Here is a 20,053-nt window from a genome sequence, read left to right as displayed (position 1 = left end):
TCCATCTCAACCCCATTCTCCTGCTGTCTCCCTGTGATCTTCGCTGCCTTTACTAATCAAGAACCTGGCAACCTCTGCTTTAAATATACCCATTGGCTTGGCCTCCAAGGCTGTCTGTGGCAATGAATTCCACAGATTCACCACCCTCTGGCTAAATAAATTCCTCCTCATCTCCATCCTAAAGGGAAGCTGTGCTCTCTAGTTCCAGACTCCCCCACTATAGGAAACATTCTCTCTACAATCTAGGCCTTTCAATATTCGCTAGGTTCCAATGAGATTCCCCCATTATTCTTCTAAACTCCATCAGGTACAGGCCCGGAGCCATCAAACACTCCTCATATATTAACCCGTTCATTTACGGAATTATTTTTGTGAACCTCCTCAGGATACTCTCCTATGCCGAAACTGACCAATGCCTTATAAAATGCCTTGTAAAACCCAGCATTACATTTGTACTTTTATATTCTTGTCCACTTGAAATGAATGCTAACATTGCATTTGCCTTCCTTACCACCGACTCAGCCTACAAGTTAACCTTCAGGGAATCCTGCACAAGGACTCCCAAGTCCCTTTGCATCCGATTTCTGAATTTTCTCCCCGTTTAGAAAATATTCTATGCCTTTATTCCTCCTACCATGAAATATGGTAGATGCAAGGTCAACTGTGTGTGTTAGAGCAAATAAACTTGGGGATGAGTAGACGGCTGAAGTGAGAGGTCCACAGAGATATCAAAGATAACAAGCGACAAGATCATACAGGCATCAGTCAAAAGGGTAGAGTTTTTAAAATCAGGGCACTGATTCATCAGCAGACAACAGTGGTCATTTAGAAGGTATAGTGGACAAGCAGGAGGTGGTGTGGTGTCTTAGACAGCAAAGTTTTGGGTGATCTGTAGTTTGCAGATAGTAAAGAGAGTTGCAGAAAAAAAATATACCTTGGGATGACATCCAGGAAGGTGTTTCTAGAGGTAGTTAAGGCTTGAGCGAGGGTTTCAGCAGCCGGCAAGCTGAGACAGAGATGGGGCAGAGTCGAATGCTGCAGAGGTCGGAACAGATGGGCTTAGAGATGGTCTGGATATGTTCCCTGAAGCCAATCTGAAGGTGAAATATGACACCAAGGTTGCGAAGAGTTTAGTTTTATTTCAGAGCTTTGCCAGGGTGAGCACTGCTGGAGGTGTAGGAGAAGAACTCTCTTGTACTGGATTAAACCAGCAAAGGTTTTTGTTCTTACTGATATTGATACTTTTTATATTCTCACTGACAATGATGGTTATGCTTATTTATGCTCTTTAGTGTATGTTATGCCTCTTTAGAAATATATGGAGCATTTACATTCATTCCAGATACTATGAGTAAGAACCATACTCCATCTGTTTCTCATAGAATAGCTCCTGGAATATTCCAATTTCAGTTTATTCCATTCGATGTTCCTTTCCTCGCTTATTCCCAGACTGGGGTGTATGGGAGGGAGGGGTAGCAACTCTGGTGGGGGAACATGTCGCATCCTTTTCAAGGCAGTTAGTCCACCTTTGGTCCCCACCTGGCACTCAGCTCTCACCTGTGGCTCCCCGTAGCTGTTTGCATGCGACAGCGGCCACACCCCGGGCAACAGCTTCGACAAGCCGGCTAAACCAGGTGAGGGTAGCCGACGGGTCTCAAGCCCTCAGTGAGATAGGGAGTTGTCTATCCCAGCATGTGAAGACAGACTCCGGCGGATTGAGCGGACGAGACCAATGGAAGGTCCCACGTTCAAGAAGGCGGTCTCTGCAAGCATCGTGGAACATGTAGAGCACGACAAGACACAGAAGACGTCCTGGTTGTCCACTGCGCCTAGTCCCATCTCCAGCCGTCTCAACTCTTGTCTTGCCACTGGATCCAGATGGGAATTGGGAAGAGAGAGTGAGGCTGACGCTGCGCAACTCTCCCTCACTTAAATCCAAATCAAGCGCTAGTCTCGACACCATCATAAGCCGGCTGGTGGCGTAGTGGCATCAGCGCTGGATTTCAGGGCGAGATGTCTGGAGTTCATATCCAGCCAGCTCCCTTGCACGCTCTCCATCCGTGCTGGGTTGAGCGTCGAGCTAGCAACTCGACCTCGTAAAAAGTACTAATGGTGTCAAGGTCTTCATCGATGACGGTGGACGAACCTTATTCCCAGACTGACACTCAAAAGTTCCCCTGAAATCCGCTCCAAACTTAGGAAGCAAATTTTCGCACTTAGAGGGCAGTGAGAATCAGAGGAGATGTCAGCTTAAAAGGCCATAACTGAGATTATTAGGCAAGAGTTGAGACGGTTATATAACCATGAGGTGGAGTTAGAGAAATTAGGCACAATCCAGTTGAATGGCAGAATGGATCTTTCAATTCATCCATTTAGAGTCATAAAAAAGTACAGCACAGAAACAGGCCCTTCGGCCCATCTAGTCCATGCAAAACCATATAAACTGCCTATACCCATCGAAATGCACCAGGATAGCCCTCCATAACCCTACCATCTATGTACCAATCCAAACTTCGCTCATTCCACAATCTCACCACCCCCTGAGTGAAGAAGTTTCCCCTCCTGTTAAGCTTGTCACCTTTCACCCTTAACCCATGAACTCTGGTTGTAGCCTTAGCACATTTATCAGAATGCGTTGCCATGGGAACTGCCAACATTTATTGCCCAGCTCAATCTTCCATTGAAAAGATAATGGCAAGCTAGCTTCTTCAACTAAGGCAGTAATAGAAGAGTTATTAAACAATGGAATGGTCCACTAGGTCATTATAGTTACGAGCCACCCATACTGCAGCAGATGTGGAGTGCTACGAACAGTGGACTTTCTTGAAGGCCATTAGTGAGTAAGGTGGGTTTTACAACAGTCCTTAACATTAGTCACCATCAAGACAATATTTTCTTTAAGTATTCTTTTATTTCTATATTATTTTTAACTGAAATTAAATTCCATCTCTCCCACAATGGGATTTGAACTTGTTTCTGAAAATTGAAAAAAACTGTAGATGTTGAAAATCTTAAACAGAAACAGAAAATGCTGGAAATACTCAGCAAATGAAGGTTCTTCAACCTGAAACCTTGACATTATTTCTCTTCCCACCAATGGTATAGCCTGACCTGCTGTCTATTTCAATGGGTTCCATTTAATATCAGAGAATGTATACAGTATACAACCTGAAATTCTTACTCTTCCAGCATTTTCTGTTTTTTTTAAAGAAGATTCTCCAGGTTGTTAGTTCAAGTCTCTGGTTTGCTTGTTCATTAACTTAACCACTGCCCTGGGACTATACTATGCCCAGCTGTTTTTATATGCTGCAGAGCTAATTCATCTATCAAAGTCCACAACCCAAGAATGCTAATTCAAAGTCCAAATAGGATCGAAGCCATTCTGGCTAGTGCACCCTAGTCTGGACACTGAAACAGGGAGGTGTGATGGTTATTTTTCCACTGAGCGTATCTCTGTTCATTCATCAGTTCATGTCTGTCATGAGCCTATCCAAAATTAAAACTTGGGACTTACACAATTCATTTTACAAATGAATTCCATAAATTCTTCAAAAGGTTTTCATCAAATCAAGGATATACTGCTGAGGTTTATAGAGCATTGGTCAGACCGCATGTGGAATATTGCAAGCAATTTTAGGCTCTGTATCTAAAGGAAGATGCACTGGCCCTGGAGACTATCCAGAGGTTCACAAGCATGATCCCAGGAATGAAAGGCTTAATGTATGAGGAGTGTTTGGTGCTTCCGGTCCCATACTCACTGGAGTTCAGGAGGATAAGAGGGGTTCTCATTGAAACCTATTGGATACTTCAAGGCTTGGATACAGTGGACATGGAGAGGATGGTTCCATAAATAGGAGAGTTTATGATCCAAAGACTCAACCATAAAATAAAGGGATGTCCCTTTAAAACTGAGATGAGGAGGAATATCTTCAGCCAGAGAGTAGAGACCATCAGGAATTTGTTGCTACAGAGGGCTATGGAGGCAAAGTCACTGGGCATATTTAAGGCAAGGTGTGACAGGTTCTTGATTGCTAAGGGGGTTTAAGATTACAGGGAGAAGGCAGCAGAATGGGATTGGGGAAGAAAACAGCCATATTTGAATGATTAATTTTCCTTCTCTTCCAAGACAACTTGTCACTTTACAGCATTGGCTTGTCTGGATAATGGTGTTGACGTCTTATTCCTAATCTGGTCTGTATTTTGAAAGATACCTTGTGGTGACATTGCCTAAACTAACCGATTGCAAGTTAGTTAACTCTCAGTGTAAGAAGTCACGAGACAGGTAGTTCCTTCAAACTTTTTTTGAGCATCCCCAATGTGTAACAATGAACCTTAAATAGAATTCCATATGAAGTGACTGCTTTCCTTTCTGCATACTTCGCCATTAAAGAATGCATAGCTTTTGTCCTCCAAAGTACTAAGCTTTGGATACATAAGCCTTTAACGCACCTCAGGGATGTGTGCTTAGCCCACTGCTCTACTGTCTATATACACATGACTGTGTGGCTAGGCAGGGCTCAAACACCATCTATAAATTTGCTGACGATACAGCCATTGTTGGTAGACTCTCAGGTGGTGACAAGAGGGCGTACAGGAGTGAGATATGCCAACTGGTGAAGTGGAGTCGCAGCAACAACGTGGTACTCAATGTCAGTAAGACGAAAGAGCTGATTGTGGACTTCAGGAAGGGTAAGACAAAGGAACACATACCAATCTTTGGAGAGAGTGAGCAGCTTCAAGTTCCTGGGTGTCAAGATCTCTGAGGATCTAACCTGGTCCCAACATATTGATGTAGTTATAAAGAAGGCAAGACAGTGGCCATACTTTATTATGAGTTTGAAGAAATTTAGCATGTCAACAAATACACTCAAAAACTCCTTTAGTCGTACTGTGGAGAGCATTCTGACAGGCTGCATCACTGTTTGGTATGGAGGGGCTACTGCACAGGACCGAAAGAAGCTGCAGGAGGTTATAAATCTAGTCAGCTCCATCTTGGGCACTAGCCTACAAAGTACCAGACATCCCACCCTGCAAAAACTCATTTCAGGGAGGTAGCACCATCAATTTGCGGGAGACTCCTGGAACTTCCAGGATAAGTGAGATGTCTGCAATAGAGTAGCTCCTTAGCAGCTAGCCAGCTAGTTTAAATAACATTAGCTATGCTATTGAACGAATGAACCCACCATGGGCAATAGAAAAGTCACTGTTGCAAACAGTGCAGCGAGAAACACTGTCATTATTTTTGACCCCTATGAGGCAGGGGTACACTTTAGTGTAGTCTGGGGTGACGTACGTTTTATATTTTCTTTTTTTGGAACACTCTGCCATGTCTCACGCGCACTCTCTTGTGCGCTCTCTCTCTCTCTCTCACACACTCGCTCTCTCAAAAAAATTGATTTCCAGGACATTGTATATAATTTGCAGGCATCGGAGCCACTATGAATATGCGGGAGACTCCCAGAACTTCCGGGAAAGGTGGGATGTCTGAAGTACCCAGGACATCTTTAGGGAGCGGTGTCTTAGAAAGGCAGTGTCCATTATTAAGGACTCCAGCACCCAGGGCATGCCCTTTTCTTATTGTTACCATCAGGTAGGAGGTACAGAAGCCTGAAGGCACACACTCAGTGATTCAGGAACAGCTTCTTCCCCTCTGCCATCTGATTCCTAAATGGACATTGAAGCTCTGGACACTATCTCCCTTTTTTTGTAATATTTGTAATATTTCTGTTTTTGCATGTTTTTCTTTAATCTGTTCAATATACGTAATTGATTTACTTATTTATTATTGTTTTATTTTATTGATTATTATTATTTTTTTTCTCTGCTAGATTATGTATTGCATTGAACTGCTGCTGCTAAGTTAACAAATTTCACGTCACATGCCGGTGATAATAAACCTGGTTCTGATTCTGATTATTTTAAGGCAAACTAGGTTATCTTACCGGTAGGCCTCGTGGTCCAGGAAGTCCCCGCTCACCCTGGGAAAAAAAACCAGTAAAGTTTGTCAATTAAGGGCCAACTCTCAAGCCATCCATAAACAATTTCATCCTGCTCATGTTTGCCTCATGATCACTGAGAACAGAAATACATAATCCGTGCAATTCAGGTCATCCTGTTACAGGAAGGATGTGGAGTCCTTGTGAAGGGCACAGGAACGTTTTACCAGGATGCTGCCAAGATTAGAGGGGAGCTACAAGAAGAGGTTGGACAAACTTGAGATGTTTTCTCTGAAGTGTCGGACGCTGAGGGGATACCTGATAGAAGTTTATTAAAATGTGTGTGAGACAGGGTAAAAATGTCAAATGTGAGAGGGGGAAAGTTTAAAGGAGATATGCAGGGCAAGTTTTAGACAGAGTGGTAGGTGACTGGAACAGGCTCCTACTGGTGGAAGCAGATATGAAAGTAGCATTTAGGAGGCTTTTAGATAGACCATAAGACATAGGAGCAGAATTTTAGGCCTCTTAGCCCATTGAGTATTCTCCACCATTCCATCATAGCTGATTTATTAACCCTCTGAACCCCATTCTCCTCCCTTTTCCTTGTAACCTTTGACACCCTTATTAATCAAGAACCTATCAACCTCTGCTTTTAATATACCCAATGACTTGGTTTCCACGGCCATCTGTGGCAATGAATTTCATGGATAGGCAACGGAGTATGCAGGGAATGGAGGGATATGAATCATGTATAGGTTGAAGAGATTGATCTTCCTTTGGTACCACGTTCAGCATAGACATAATGGGCCGAAGGGCCTGTCCTTGAATTGTACTGTTCTACATTCTGTTTAGCTGTGCAATACCACCAAGGAACACATGCTGAATTGAAGATACTCCTTCCATGATAGCATTTACATGTTCAAAAGGAAACATTTTTGTAGAAAAGACAACAAATTGACCCTAAAAGGGGGTTGTGACTGGAGTCAGCAATTTCAGCTTCACTAAGGAACTCAAGTTCTTGCATAGTGGGTTAACTCCGAATAAAAATATCAACAAATATTGGTTGTAAAGGAGCAATGAACTTTAACAAGCATCTCATATATTAAAAATCGGTGAAGCTAAAAATAAATTGGATATTTAGCATTCATTTGGTAAGCAGAGTTATATTCAACACTTTGCATGGATGAATAATGACCTCCATAGCCTCCAGTCTGTTTAAATTCTCTATTGTTTGTTAAAGATAATTTAAGTCACTTTTTGAAGTACTTGGTATCAAGCATCTAGTTTTCATCTTGTTGGTTATCCAATGCCTGGATTAAGCAAAGTTGCGAAGATAGGCTACTAACCTTTGAGACAAGAATGGTCAGAAGAGGTGGATGATAAGATATGTGCTGGACGTGTTCAGGTGCAAGCTCTGGGAATGTGGTAAGGTGATTGAATTACTGGACAAGTAATCGAGAGTTCCACACTAAAGGTATATGTTCAATTTCTCTACTTTGAAGTTAGCTATTTTAATCTATCTTATTAATCATAAAGTGGGAATGGTTCAATAATGACCTTTAGGAGGAAAATATATTGTCCTTGCTTGGCCTACATAACCCCAGGTCCCCAATGACCACTCAAGGAGCTCTACAGCAACCAGGACATAGCAGCCTGCTTGATTTTCCTCTCGAACATGACCCTAAACATTAATTCCTTCCACCATAGGCGCACTGTGCCTGCAATGTGCATCAAAGAGCCAGAGTACGTCAGCACAGAAACAGGCCCTTTTGCCCATATAAGCCTTGTCAGCCTAGTTGTCTGCCTCCATCTACTAGCACCTGGACCATAGCCATCCATACCTTTCTCATCCATGTACCCATCCAAACTTCTCTTAAATGTTACAGTTGAAGCAGTATCCAATACTTTCGCTGGCAGCTCATCCCACATTTTCTGATTGAAGAAGCTCTCCCTCAGACTCACCATAAATATTTCACCTTTCACCCTAAACCTATGACCTCTAGTTCTAGTCTCACCCAGCCTGTGAGGAAATGGTTGGCAAGCATTCACCTGTCTGTACTCCACATAATTGTGTACACCTCCATAAGAATTCCCTCTTTCTCCTACACTCCAGTGAATAAAGTCCCAGCCTAAACAACTTTTCTCTATAACTCAGGCCAAGTCTCAGCACCATCCTTGTAAATTTTCTCTGAACTCGTTCAAGCTTATATCTTTCCTATAAAGTTCAAAGTAAGTTTTACTATCGGACTATATACAGTATATGTCACCATATACAACTTTGAGGTTCATTTTCCTGTGGGCATACTCAGCAAATCTATAACCAGATCAATGAAGATCAACTAGAGTGCAGAAGACGACAAACTGTACAAATGTAAATATAAATGCATAGCAATAAATAGCGAGAACATGAGATAATGAGATAAAGCATCCTTAAAGTGAAATCACTGGTTGTAGGAAGGTTTCAAAGATGGGGCATGTGAGTGTAGTTATCCCCTTTTATTCAAGAGCCTGATGGTTGAACGGTAGTAACTGTTCTCGAACCTGGTGGTGTGAGTCCTGGGGCTCTTGTACCTTCTGTCTGATGGCAGCCATGAGAAGAGAGCATGGCCTGGGTGGTGGGGATCTCTGATGATGGATGCTGCTTTCCTATGACAGCATTTCATGTAGATGTGCTCAGTGGTTGGGAGGGCTTTACCCATGATGTATTGGGCTGAATCCACTACCTTTTGTAGGATTTCCCATTGAAAGGCATTGGTGTTTCCATACCAGACTGTGATAGAGCCAGTCATTACACTCTGCACTACACATCTATAAAAGTTTGTCAAAGTTATAGATATCATGCCAAATCTCCACAGACTCCTAAGGAAGTAGAGGTGCTGTCAATCTTTAGGTGACCAGAAGTGCACATAATTCTCCAAATTCAGCTTCACCAACATCTTATACAACTTCAACATAACATCTCAACTCCTGTACTCAGTGCCCTGATTTATGAAGGCCAATGTGCCAAAAGCTCTCTTTATGACCTTGCCTACCTGTAATGCCATCTTCAAAATACATTTTCATAACCTAGTCCCCGAACTATACGTTCCAATACTATGAAGAATAAGAGCAGCAGGTACATGAGAACACCACCATATTCTGGGTTCCCTCCAGGTTGTACACCATCCTGAGGGAAATAAATTACTATTCCATCATTGCCTGAGTCTAAATTCCTCATCTCTATGCTGAATAACATAGTGGGAGCACCATCAGCAAGAGTGAAGCACCACCTTTTCAAAAACGATGGAATTATAGAGAGAGGTTGAGCAGAATAGGACTTTATTCACTGGAGCATAGGTTCTCCTATGAGGTGCATCTAGAGAGGTGACATAGAAGTGTATAAAGTCAAACTGAGTATACCTAGGCTGACTGCACATACTCTTATCCCCTGCTGCTCGTGGTATTAGAGGTTATGGTTCAGGACCTAAGGAAACAGCAGTTTGGAGATGGCACCACAGGCAGATAGGGTTGTAAAGAGAGATTTTGGCACATTGGCCTTCATAAATCAAAGCAACAAGTACAGGAGTTGGGATGTTATGTTGAAGTTGTATAAGACATTGGTAAGGACAAATTTGGACTATTGTGTGCAGTTCTGGTTGCCTTCCTACAGGAAAGATGTCTACAAGGTTGAAAAGTAGAGTGAGAATTTACAAAGATGTTGCCAGGACCTGAGGACCAGAGTTATAGGGAAACATTGAATAAGATAGGGGAATCAAGAACTACATAGATGGCACAGATTTAAAGTAAGAGGAGATAGTTTTAATAGAAACCTGAGGGGCATTTTTTTCACCCAGACTGGTCCATTTCTTGAATGAGCTGCCAGAGGAGGTGGTTGAGGCAGGTACATTAACTTTTAAAAGACACTTGGAAAAGTAGATGGATAAGAAAAGTTCAGAGGATATGGGCCAAATGTGGGAAAGTCTAGCTTAGACGGACATCTTGGTCAGCATGGACTAGTTGGACTCTATGACACATCAGGATGGTAAACAAAAATGCTGGCTTGGGCTCCATGCTGAAAAGAATAAATGAATAAAAGCAATGATTAACTCAGATGCTCTCTGAAACAGCCTAGCAAGTTATTCCAACTACCAAGCCACGTTAATAGTTTGAAAGATTACTTTACTTACTCCCTTTTGGAATAGACAATGAATGCTGATCTTCCCTGTAATACCTACCTCCCATGAGTAGATAAAATATAACCCACCCTCTGCGTCAGCAGGTCCTGGGTACAATCTCATATTTAGTCTGCACAAGTATTGTTATTTTCCCATTAGTAAGCAGACACGATGCCTAATGAAACCTGAGACAACTTTAAAGGACAACATATTGAAACCAACACGCCCAGAACAGGAATGGCATTGAAACAGATGGAGATGAAGGTAAATCACATCAGCATGGCCAAATCTAATAACAAAGCCAATAAAATACGAAGTTGCTGAACCAACCCAGTGCAATATAATACCCATAACTACACATTGCTCAAATGCCAGTCTTAAGCCCACACTGTTCTTGTGTAGGTGGCTGGGATTTAAATTTGTGATTGGAGCTGGGGCACTTAATCTAGGCTGCCAATGTGGTACTGATAATGATTTTTTGCCCTATAATTTTTCAGATGAGTCAGAGAAGCCTGCTTCCCAGTTTCTTGGCCAGCACTTCTACCCTAACCAACTTTGATCCTGTGAGTCTTGATGAAGGGTCTCAGCCCAAAATGTCAACTGTTTATTTCCCTGCATAAATGCCACCGGACTTGCTGAGAATCTCCAGCATTTTCTTTGTATTGCTCTGGATTGCTAGCACCTGTGGAATCTCTTGCATCTTGGTCCTATTGAGCTTTTAATATTTCATCAACTTTTACTGAATTGTCTACACCCAAGCACATCCCTGCTAAATAAAGGCATCCTCGTTTAGGAGCTGATTATTGACCCCCATCTATTAGTTAGGGTCCGATTCAATGAACATGGCTATCTATCTTATTTAGACAGAAGCCAAGAGAGGAACTTGGAGAGGGAGGGGGTGAAGAAAAACTGAATCACCTTGAAACACATCTTCAGAAGAAGCCACCAGCGTGTCTGTGTAACCTGCTAAAACATTTGCATTCTAAGCACTTGCAATAATGCTTCAAATTTACTCTTGATTCAGTAGACTCATCAACCAAATCTTAAACGCCTTCTCCAATGAACAGCAATGAACCACATGGGGTTGCATGCTAATCCATTAGTTTCGTAGCCACTATTAATGAGGCTAGCTTTTTCGTTCCAGATTTATTTAGTTCATTGAATTTAAATTATACAGTTCTTATAATAGGTTTTGAACTTGGTCCCAGAGCATTTAGAACATAGAAGACGACAGCACAGTACAGGCCCTTTGACCCACTATGTTGTGTCAACCTTTTAACCTACTCTAAGGCCAATCTAACCCTTCCTTCCTACACAGCCCTCCATTTTTCTAGCATCCACGTGTCTAGTGAAGAGTTTCTTAAATGCCTCTGCCACAACTCCTGGCACTCACCGCTCTGTGTGGAAAAATGTACTCTGACATTCCCCATCAATACTTTCTTCCAATCACGTTGAAATTATGCCACCTCATATTAGCCATTTCTGCCTTGTGAGAAAGCTTTTGGGGAATGTCCACTCAATCTAAGCCTCTTATTTCTACAGAGTTCTGGGTTACTAGTAACTGGCCTTTTCTGAATGGTGCTTTACCGAGGTATGCTTAAGTATAATTTGGAGTGTTAATTAATCTGCAATATTCAACTCAGAAGCAAAGACTATACCCTGAAACAGGTCACAAAGAGGATTCTTCACAAAAGAAGTGTTGCTCAAGAGAAGTAACTGAACAATGCTGTACCTTTATTCCATTCTTTCCTGGAGTGCCAGGTGCACCCTAGAAATGAAACAGATATATTTAATGTGCATAATATTTATAATTGAGAGTATACATTGTAGGGGCAGGTTGCTACATTAATTGGTAAGGAAGACTGAGCAAAACGCCCCTGCGATCAGCTGCTGGAATACTGCACAACCTGGTGAGCGACAACATTTGCCAGGTGCCCAGTGGCTCAACGGAAGTCAGTGTGGGGGAAGTTGACATAAGCGAATGCTCAAATGCGGCTGTAGTTCCAACTCACTCAGCAGGCTCTCAGTTTCAAAAAACTCAATATTGGGAGGACGTGTGACAGAAATGTGTGCAGTATAAAAGAGGGGAGTCATGGAATGAAACAGCACGAAAACAGGCCCTTCAACCCAAATGGCCCATGCCAACCAAAAAACCATGCCCCTCCAACCTATTTGCATATATTCTTCTAAAGCTCTCCAATCCATGTACCCATCCAACTGGCTTTCAAACCTCATTATTGTACCTGCCTCAACCACTTCCTCTGGCAGTTCATTCCATCTACACACCACTATCTGCCCCTCAGATGCCTTTTCCTTCTCACCTTAACATTATCCCCTCTAGTTCTTGATTACCCAACGCTGGGGGGAGAAAAAAGGCACGGTGAATGTACTCTTGATATACTCTCATGATTTTATACACCATCTATAAAATCATCTCTCAGTCTCCTGTGCTCCAAGAAATAAAGTCTCAGCCTGTCCAACCTCTTTGTAACTCAGACCTTAAAGTCCTGGCAACATCTTTAGAATTATTTTGTGTACTCATTCCAGTTTAATAATATCTTTTAGTGTAAGTTAGTTTTCAAAAATGATATATTTTTAGTAAAACTCCAATAAGCTGCATGCACTGTTCAGAGTTCCCAATGGTCACGGATCTGGCTCAACAGCTAAGTGTAATTTTCCAGCTCACCGGGGTCCTAATTCCACACTCTGTTCCAGCTCACCAGGGGCCTGGTTCCCAGGCTGTCTTCCCCCTCATCGAGAACACACTTCCTGAGCTCTCTATCCACTCAGCAGGGCCCCAGCTCCTGCATTTTCTTCCCCCCTCATCATGACCCTAGATCCTGTGCTCCCTTTTAAGCTTACCTGGTTGGCTAGAAAATTAAAGGTAATATTTAAAAAAAGGTGAACTAAGATCATGTTTGGAAGTGGCACTAATATCCGGAAAGTATGACTGTCCACCACTGCCAAAGACTGAAGTAGGCTGCATTTTACTATATGCTTAAATATTTAAATAATACATTAATAAAAACCAGGAAAAGTAAATGACTAATCTTCACTCATGTTTATTTAAGCTCTAAAACACTATTCAAATGACTGTGAAATTTGTGGTGGAAATTCAAGTCTTGGTTTTGAAGTGTCTTCCGAGATCAGTACCTTTGTCACGCAGTCCGGTGACACTCAGAATCTACTTACCACTGGACCTCGTCTTCCTCTCCTGATGGAGGACAGATCAGGAGTGGGACCCATGGGGCCCATGAAGCCTCTGGGCCCACGTGGACCAGGAGCTCCTAGAGCTCCCTCCGGTCCCATCATGCCTTGAGCTCCTGGACGTCCTGGAGAACCTGAAAACAGAAATTGAGAAAGGCAAGAAACAATTATTGAGCCCAATTCATCATCGTGTTTTGACCAAGATGCTTTTGTATAAGAACAGAAGGAAATAAGAGTAGAAATTGGCTACCAGGCATCTCAAGCCTTCCCTGCCATTTAAAATGATCATGGCTGATCTACACTTGCCTTACCTCCTCTTCTGTGCTGGTTCGCCATTGCCCTCAATTCCTCAATCTTCCATTAATGTACATACCTTAATCTTAAACATTTCTAGTGATCAAGACATCTAGAACCATCTGGGATAGAGAATTTGAAGTTCACCACCCTCTTTGAAAAGAAACCTCGATGCACCCCTGTGTTAAATGAACAGCTCCTTATCTTATCATTCAGTTTGCAAGATTATTACATCTCTCTTGTATTAACAATGACAAAAATCAAAGTACTATTATCAGTTTCATTTTTTTAATCTGTGGAAAAATTTACAAAACAGTTTGCAATTTTTCTGACCTCTACTATAATTAAAGCTGTTTTAAAACAAGCCACACTCACATATTAACATACACTCAGTGTCCACTTTATTAGATACACCTTTACACCTGCTCAGAAATGCAAATATCTAATCAGCCAATCATGTGGCAGAAATGCAAGGGACAAAAGCATGCAGACATGGCCAAGAGGTTCAGTTGTTCAGACCAAACACTAGACTGGGGAGGAAAAGTGATCTAAGTGACTTTGACCAATCGATGATTGTTGGTGCCAGATGGGGTGGTTGGAGTATCTCAGAAGCTGCGGATCTCCTGGGATTTTCATGCACAACAGTCTCTAGAGTTTACAGAGAATGGTGCGGAAAACAAAAAAAATCCAGTGAGTGGTAGTTCTGTGAGTGAAAATGCTTTGTTAATGAGAGAGATCAGCTGAGAATGGATAGCCAGGTTCAAGCGGACAAGAAGGTGCCGGTAACTCAAGTAACCATGCATCTCAACAGTGGTTTGCAGAAGAGCATCTCTGAACACACAACATGCTGAATCTAGAAATGGATGTGGTTCTACTTCTGTACCTAATAAAATGGCCATTAAAGCTCACATTGTTTAAATGTAAAGCAATGCTGTGTAGCCAGAGTTGCACAGAACTGAGAGGCCAATCAATCCAATGTTTCCATGCTGGTGTTTATATTCCACCCGATTTGTTCCAGTACTCTGACATTCTTTCCTTTGGCAACACTGAACCTCAAAGTCAATCCACACCCAGCCTGACATTTTATTGAGTTGTAGTATTCACTGTTACTGAAGCAATGAACTGCAGATCCTGGAATTCTGAAACAGAATGCAGGGAGCACGAAGCAGGTCAAGCATCACTCTCCAATGATACTGTCTGACATGCGAGTGCTTTCAAAGTGTTCACAGTTAAATGATTTGGTTGAATTCTCATAAACAGTTTAGACAATATGCTTTGGAATTATCTATATAATATCTAGAGGAAACGTCGACCTGAATGCAGCACTACCATGTTGTGTGGTGCAGTCTGAGGTCTTGCAAGGTCATATTTCACACATTCAGTTCTCAACATGCTTCACTCCACGTCTTTAGTTCCTGTCATGAGATGCAATGTACTGTTACATAACACTGTGCATGCTCAGAGCCCCCTCATGTTATGACATACCCTTTCGTCCTCCTACAAATCAATCAGCAGTTTGATTCTGTGTTCTATTTCAAACTCTGCATCGAATGAAAAAAAAATGTTGATCACTGAAACATGATCTGGGAAGTCATTCGATCAAAAGGAATTCTATTTCTCCTCTTCACATAGTTTCATCGAGCCATAGCGAGAGAGCGCATGGGAACAGGCCCCACGGCACACCAACTCCATGCTGACATTTAGATACCCGTTTGCACCAATCCTACAGTAATCTCACTTCTTATTCTCTCACTTTCCCATAAATTCCCCACTGATCCTTCCCCCGCCTTCATACTAGGGTAAATTCCAGTAGCCAGTTAATCCACAAGATGGCCTGACACTGAGATGTGAGAGGAAACCCGAGTACTCAGTGTGGGGCAGGGGGGAAGGGGTGGGGTGGGGGACTCAGATGGTCACACAGACAGTACCAGAGGTCAGGATTGAAATGAGTTTCTGATGCTGTGAGGCAGCAGTTCTTCTGTCTGCCCAACATTGTGCCCCTTCTTGTCACTTCTCTTGTTCTCAAATCATCTTTGGATTACAGGCTGACTTGCTGCTTGTCTTCCCAATTATTTCTTGATCCTGTACATCAACTTGTAGTGACTTCTGTTTGAGGACTCTTAGGTTCCTCTGAACACCAACAGTTTTTTTAAAAATTTAAACCAATACTCCACCTTATTATTTTCTCTGCCAAACTGGATGACTTTACATTTTTGCACCTTATATTCCACCTGCCATGTCCTTTCCAAATCATATAGTCTGTCTGTACGGTTCCCAAGCCTCTCTGCATCCTCCTCATTCTCCATTCAACATGAAGATTAGAACATACTTCAGCTTCTATACATGTATCTACCATAACTGTGAATCTGGAATTCATTGCCACAGGCATCTGTGGAGGACAAGGCATTGGGTATATGTAAAATGGAGGTCAATTGGTTCTTGATTCCTCTTGAAGATGTGCTTGATGGGGGGGGAGTTGTTCCTGTGATGGGGTAGGCTGAGACTACAGCCCTCTGCAACTTCTTAGTGATCCTGTTGTGCATTGGTTCTATGGACATGTAGGGAAATAAAGCACCAGTAAACTTATAAATTCATATTGTTGTGGTATTTTGAATGAGATTGCAGCTGCTGTAATCTGGACCAATAAACAAATTGCTGGAGGAGCTCAGTGGGTGGTTTAGCACCTGAGAGAAAGGAATTGTTAACATTTTGCGTGGGATCTCTGCATCAGGGCTGTTTCTATTTTTGACATCTGATTTCGTAAGAGAGTGTATTAATTTTGCTTCTGAAATAAGAGCCTAGGAATTAACGTGGAACAAATTATTCTTGACCTTCTTCTCATTTCTCTGTTTGAACCAGAAATATTGGCGATCACACTGCTTTCTTAAAGGTACAAATTCCTTACACCAACAAAGGTGTTTTTTTTCTCTTTGGGAGATGGCGTTTTCCTGATTCCATTACTTGCAAAACAGAAGATAGATAACACCAAGTTGACAACGAATCTCCTGATTGTTTAAGTTTGCATTGGATTGCAGCCACAAAAAAATCAGAAAGATTCAGGTTAGTCACGGAAGCATTCTTCAATGACATGTTGAAGGCACATTTTTGAAGAAATTGCTTTGACGGTATATCATGTGAAGTGTAACTATTCAATGGTGTTTCCAAGTTACAACGTTAATGTGATAAACACATTCTCACTTACTGCAGAATGATTCTTGCAAAATTCTCTTTCAAAACTCTTAACCCAAAGACACTGTGAAGAAGGTGTATACAAAAAGGTGCCAGAAGAAGGCCAGAAATATCATGAATCCCACCCACTCTGTTCATGGACCGTTTGTCCCACTCATATCAGGAAGAGCTTCAGTATTCAAGGACATCCCTTTAGAAGACAGATGAGAGAAGAGGGATTGGTGAATCTGTGGAATTCATTACCACAGACAGCTGTGGAGGTCAAGTCACTGGATATATTTAAAGCAGCTGTTCAAAGTTAAAAGTAAATTTATTATCAAAATATGTATATGTCACCATATACAACCCTGAGATTCATTTTCTTGTGGGCATACTCAACAAATTCAATAGCCATAATAGAATCAATGAAAGACCACACCAACAGGGCGGACAGCCATTGTGTGAAAAAGACAACAAAAAGCAAATACAAAAAAAGTAGAAAATTATAAATATCTATCTATCTATCTATCTATCTATCTATCAATCAAGAACCTGAGATGAAAAGTCATTGAATCCATAGATTGTGGGAACATTTCAATGATGGGACAAATGAAGTTATCCCCTTTGGTTCAAGAGCCTGATGGTTGAGGAGTAATAACTGTTCCTGAACCAGGTGGTATGAATCCTACACCTCCTGTACCCATTTCCTGATGACAGCAGTGAGAAGAGAGCATGACCTAGCTGGTAGGGATCCCAGATAATGGATGCTGCTTTCCTGTGACAACACTCTTGTGTAGATGTGCTCAATGGTGGGGAGGGCTTTACCCATGATGAACCGGGCCATATCCACTACTTCTTGAAGGATTTTCTATTCAAGGGCATTAGTGTTTCCATACCAGGCTGTGATGCAGCCAGTAAATATACTCATCAGTGTAAAGTGAGTAAAGCAGAGGGCTAAGCACACAGCCTTGTGGTGCACCTGTGTTGATGGAGATTGTGGAGGAGATGATTTTGCCAATCTGAACTGAGCAGGCCAGGCAGCATCTATGGAAAAGAGTACAGTCAATATTTCGGGCTGAGACCCTTCAGCAGGATTTAGAGAAACTGATTAGATTAGATTAGATTAGATTAGATTAGATTATGAGGACACACAGTCCTCTTTTATTGTCATTTAGTAATGCATGCATTAAGAAATGATACATTGTTTTTCCAGAATGATGTCACAGAAACACATGACAAACCGACTTAAAAACTAACAAAAACCACGTAATTATAACATATAGTTACAACAGTGCAAAGCAATATCGTAATTTGATAAGAACAGACCATGGCACGGTAAAAATCTCAAAGTCTCTCGAACGTCCCATCATCTCACGCAGATGGTAAACCTCCAGCGCCGCCAACTTGCCGATGCAGCATACTGGAAGCATCCGACCACAGTCCGACTCCAAGTCCGTCCGAAAACTCCGAGCCTCCGACCAGCCCTCCGACACCGAGCACCGAGCACCACCTCTGCCGAGCGCTTCGACCCCAGCCCCGGCAACAGGCAACAGGCAAAGACAAGGATTTGGGGCTTTCCCCTCCGGAGATTCTCGATCGCACAGTAGCAGCGGCAGCGAAGCAGGCATTTCAGAAGTTTCTCCAGGTGTCCTGCGTGCTTCTCATGGCTGTCCCCATCAAATCCGGATTGTGCACGGCCCCCTAGTTAATGCGAATCGATATCAATTCAGAACGGCTGCGCGCGCTGCATCGCGCCACCATCTTTTCCTCCCTCCCAGTATTCCGTTTGACTCCTGCTAGTAATCTTCAAGCACCAGCTTGACATCTTTGACCCAAATCAATAGAAATAGCTGAAAAGCCTCCTGCCATAACTTGTGATTCTAGGAAACGAGACTTGATTTTTTTGTTGTTGGTGCATGTTCCTAAACTCTCCCTCGGGCAGTATTTCAAAGTATCATGTGAAATATGCATCACTTCAAAATAATACCGATAGAAGTTCAAAAAATGAATGAAGTGTTTTTTCTCCCTACCTGCCTGTACTTGACTTGTATTCCCAATCCCCGACTTGTAAATCTTAATAATGTATCTAATTATCTTGCTTTTCACACTGCAAGTTGATTGTTCTGAAACAATTCTTTCATCTACTTGTCAAAAATATTAATTAAGATTGGTGAAATTGGAAATGAATATAAGTTTATTTGGCAGAGGAAGGGAGTCATATTTATATAGCACCTTTCTTGGTCTCAACGTGTTCTAAAAACCATTGACCATAAGACATAGGAGCAGAATTAGGCCATTCAGCCCATCGTTTTTTCTCTGCCATTACTTTATGGCTGATTTATTATCCCTCTTAACCCCATTCTCCTGCCTTCTACTCGCAATGAATTCCACAAATTCACCAGCCTCTGGCTAAAGAAATTCCTCCGCATCTCTATCCTTGTATTCTGAGGCTGTGTCTCTGATCCTAGACCCTCCCACTATAAGAAACGCCCTCTCCACACCCACTCTGTCTAGCTCTTTCAATATTTGATACGTTTCAATGGCATCCCCACTGACTCTTCTAAACTCCGGCGACAACAGGCCCATAACCACCAAATGCTCCTAAAATACTTCATAGACAATGTGGACATTTGATCGCTGGTACTGGTGGAGGAAGCACAGCAGTCAATTTACACATAGCAGGCTCCTACAAACACAATTCTGATCTGGGTGTCGGTTGAAGAGTAAGAAGACTGCCCTGCTCCTCTCTATGAAACAAAATGCAAACTCGTGGGACCTCCTAAGAAGTTTAATCTCTCAGTCAAATATTGGAACTGACAGCACCACACTGGTTGATCTAGTAACGTGCTTGGCCCTCTGGAGTGTGGCTTCAATCCACAACTTTCTCTTTCAGAGGTGAGTGTTCCTGTCATTGAGCTGATAGGTGAGAGGAGGTTTTCCAGTGGACTGAGATGGATATAGCAGAAAAGAAATGATATTCATCACGCAAACCGTTTACAAGTCAGAAATGCAGCTGTGAACCACGTTTCCATGTGGCAGAAGACTCATCCCCACGGCAGCTGGCAAATCCATCCAGACCTAATCAGTTCCCCTCTACCACCACTCTGCTCCATCTAGCGGAATTAGTCCTTACTCTTAATAATTTCTTCTTCTTTGGCTCCTCCCATTTCCTCCAAACTAAAGGTGTAGCTATGGGCACCCGTATGGGTCCTAGCTATGCCTGCCTTTTTGTTGGCTTTGTGGAACAATCTATGTTCCGTGCCTATTCTGGTATCTGTCCCCCACTTTTCCTTT

The 20,053-nt window shown here is 42.3% G+C and overlaps 1 protein-coding gene across 2 annotated transcripts in view; it reads right to left on the bottom strand.

Moving 5' to 3' along the window:
- LOC134358358 (collagen and calcium-binding EGF domain-containing protein 1-like) overlaps nt 1-20,053 on the bottom strand; it is a 221,731-nt gene that overhangs the window by 38,096 nt on the left and 163,582 nt on the right. For both annotated transcript variants that reach the window (XR_010020867.1, XM_063070488.1), the window contains exons 8-10: nt 13,283-13,431; nt 11,823-11,858; nt 5,943-5,978 (exon numbers count right to left, since the gene is read on the bottom strand). Coding sequence is in view for 1 of the 2 variants with exons in the window: in XM_063070488.1 (XP_062926558.1) it covers nt 5,943-5,978; nt 11,823-11,858; nt 13,283-13,431 (221 nt within the window). In the remaining variant the exon portion in view is untranslated. The remainder of the gene's footprint in view (nt 1-5,942; nt 5,979-11,822; nt 11,859-13,282; nt 13,432-20,053) is intronic.

This window comes from Mobula hypostoma, chromosome 18, assembly GCF_963921235.1.
Source record: "Mobula hypostoma chromosome 18, sMobHyp1.1, whole genome shotgun sequence".
NCBI classification, from domain to species: Eukaryota; Metazoa; Chordata; class Chondrichthyes; order Myliobatiformes; family Myliobatidae; genus Mobula; species Mobula hypostoma.
The sequence above is the reverse complement of the archived record's forward strand: the minus strand, read 5'-3'. Positions and strand labels throughout refer to the sequence as shown.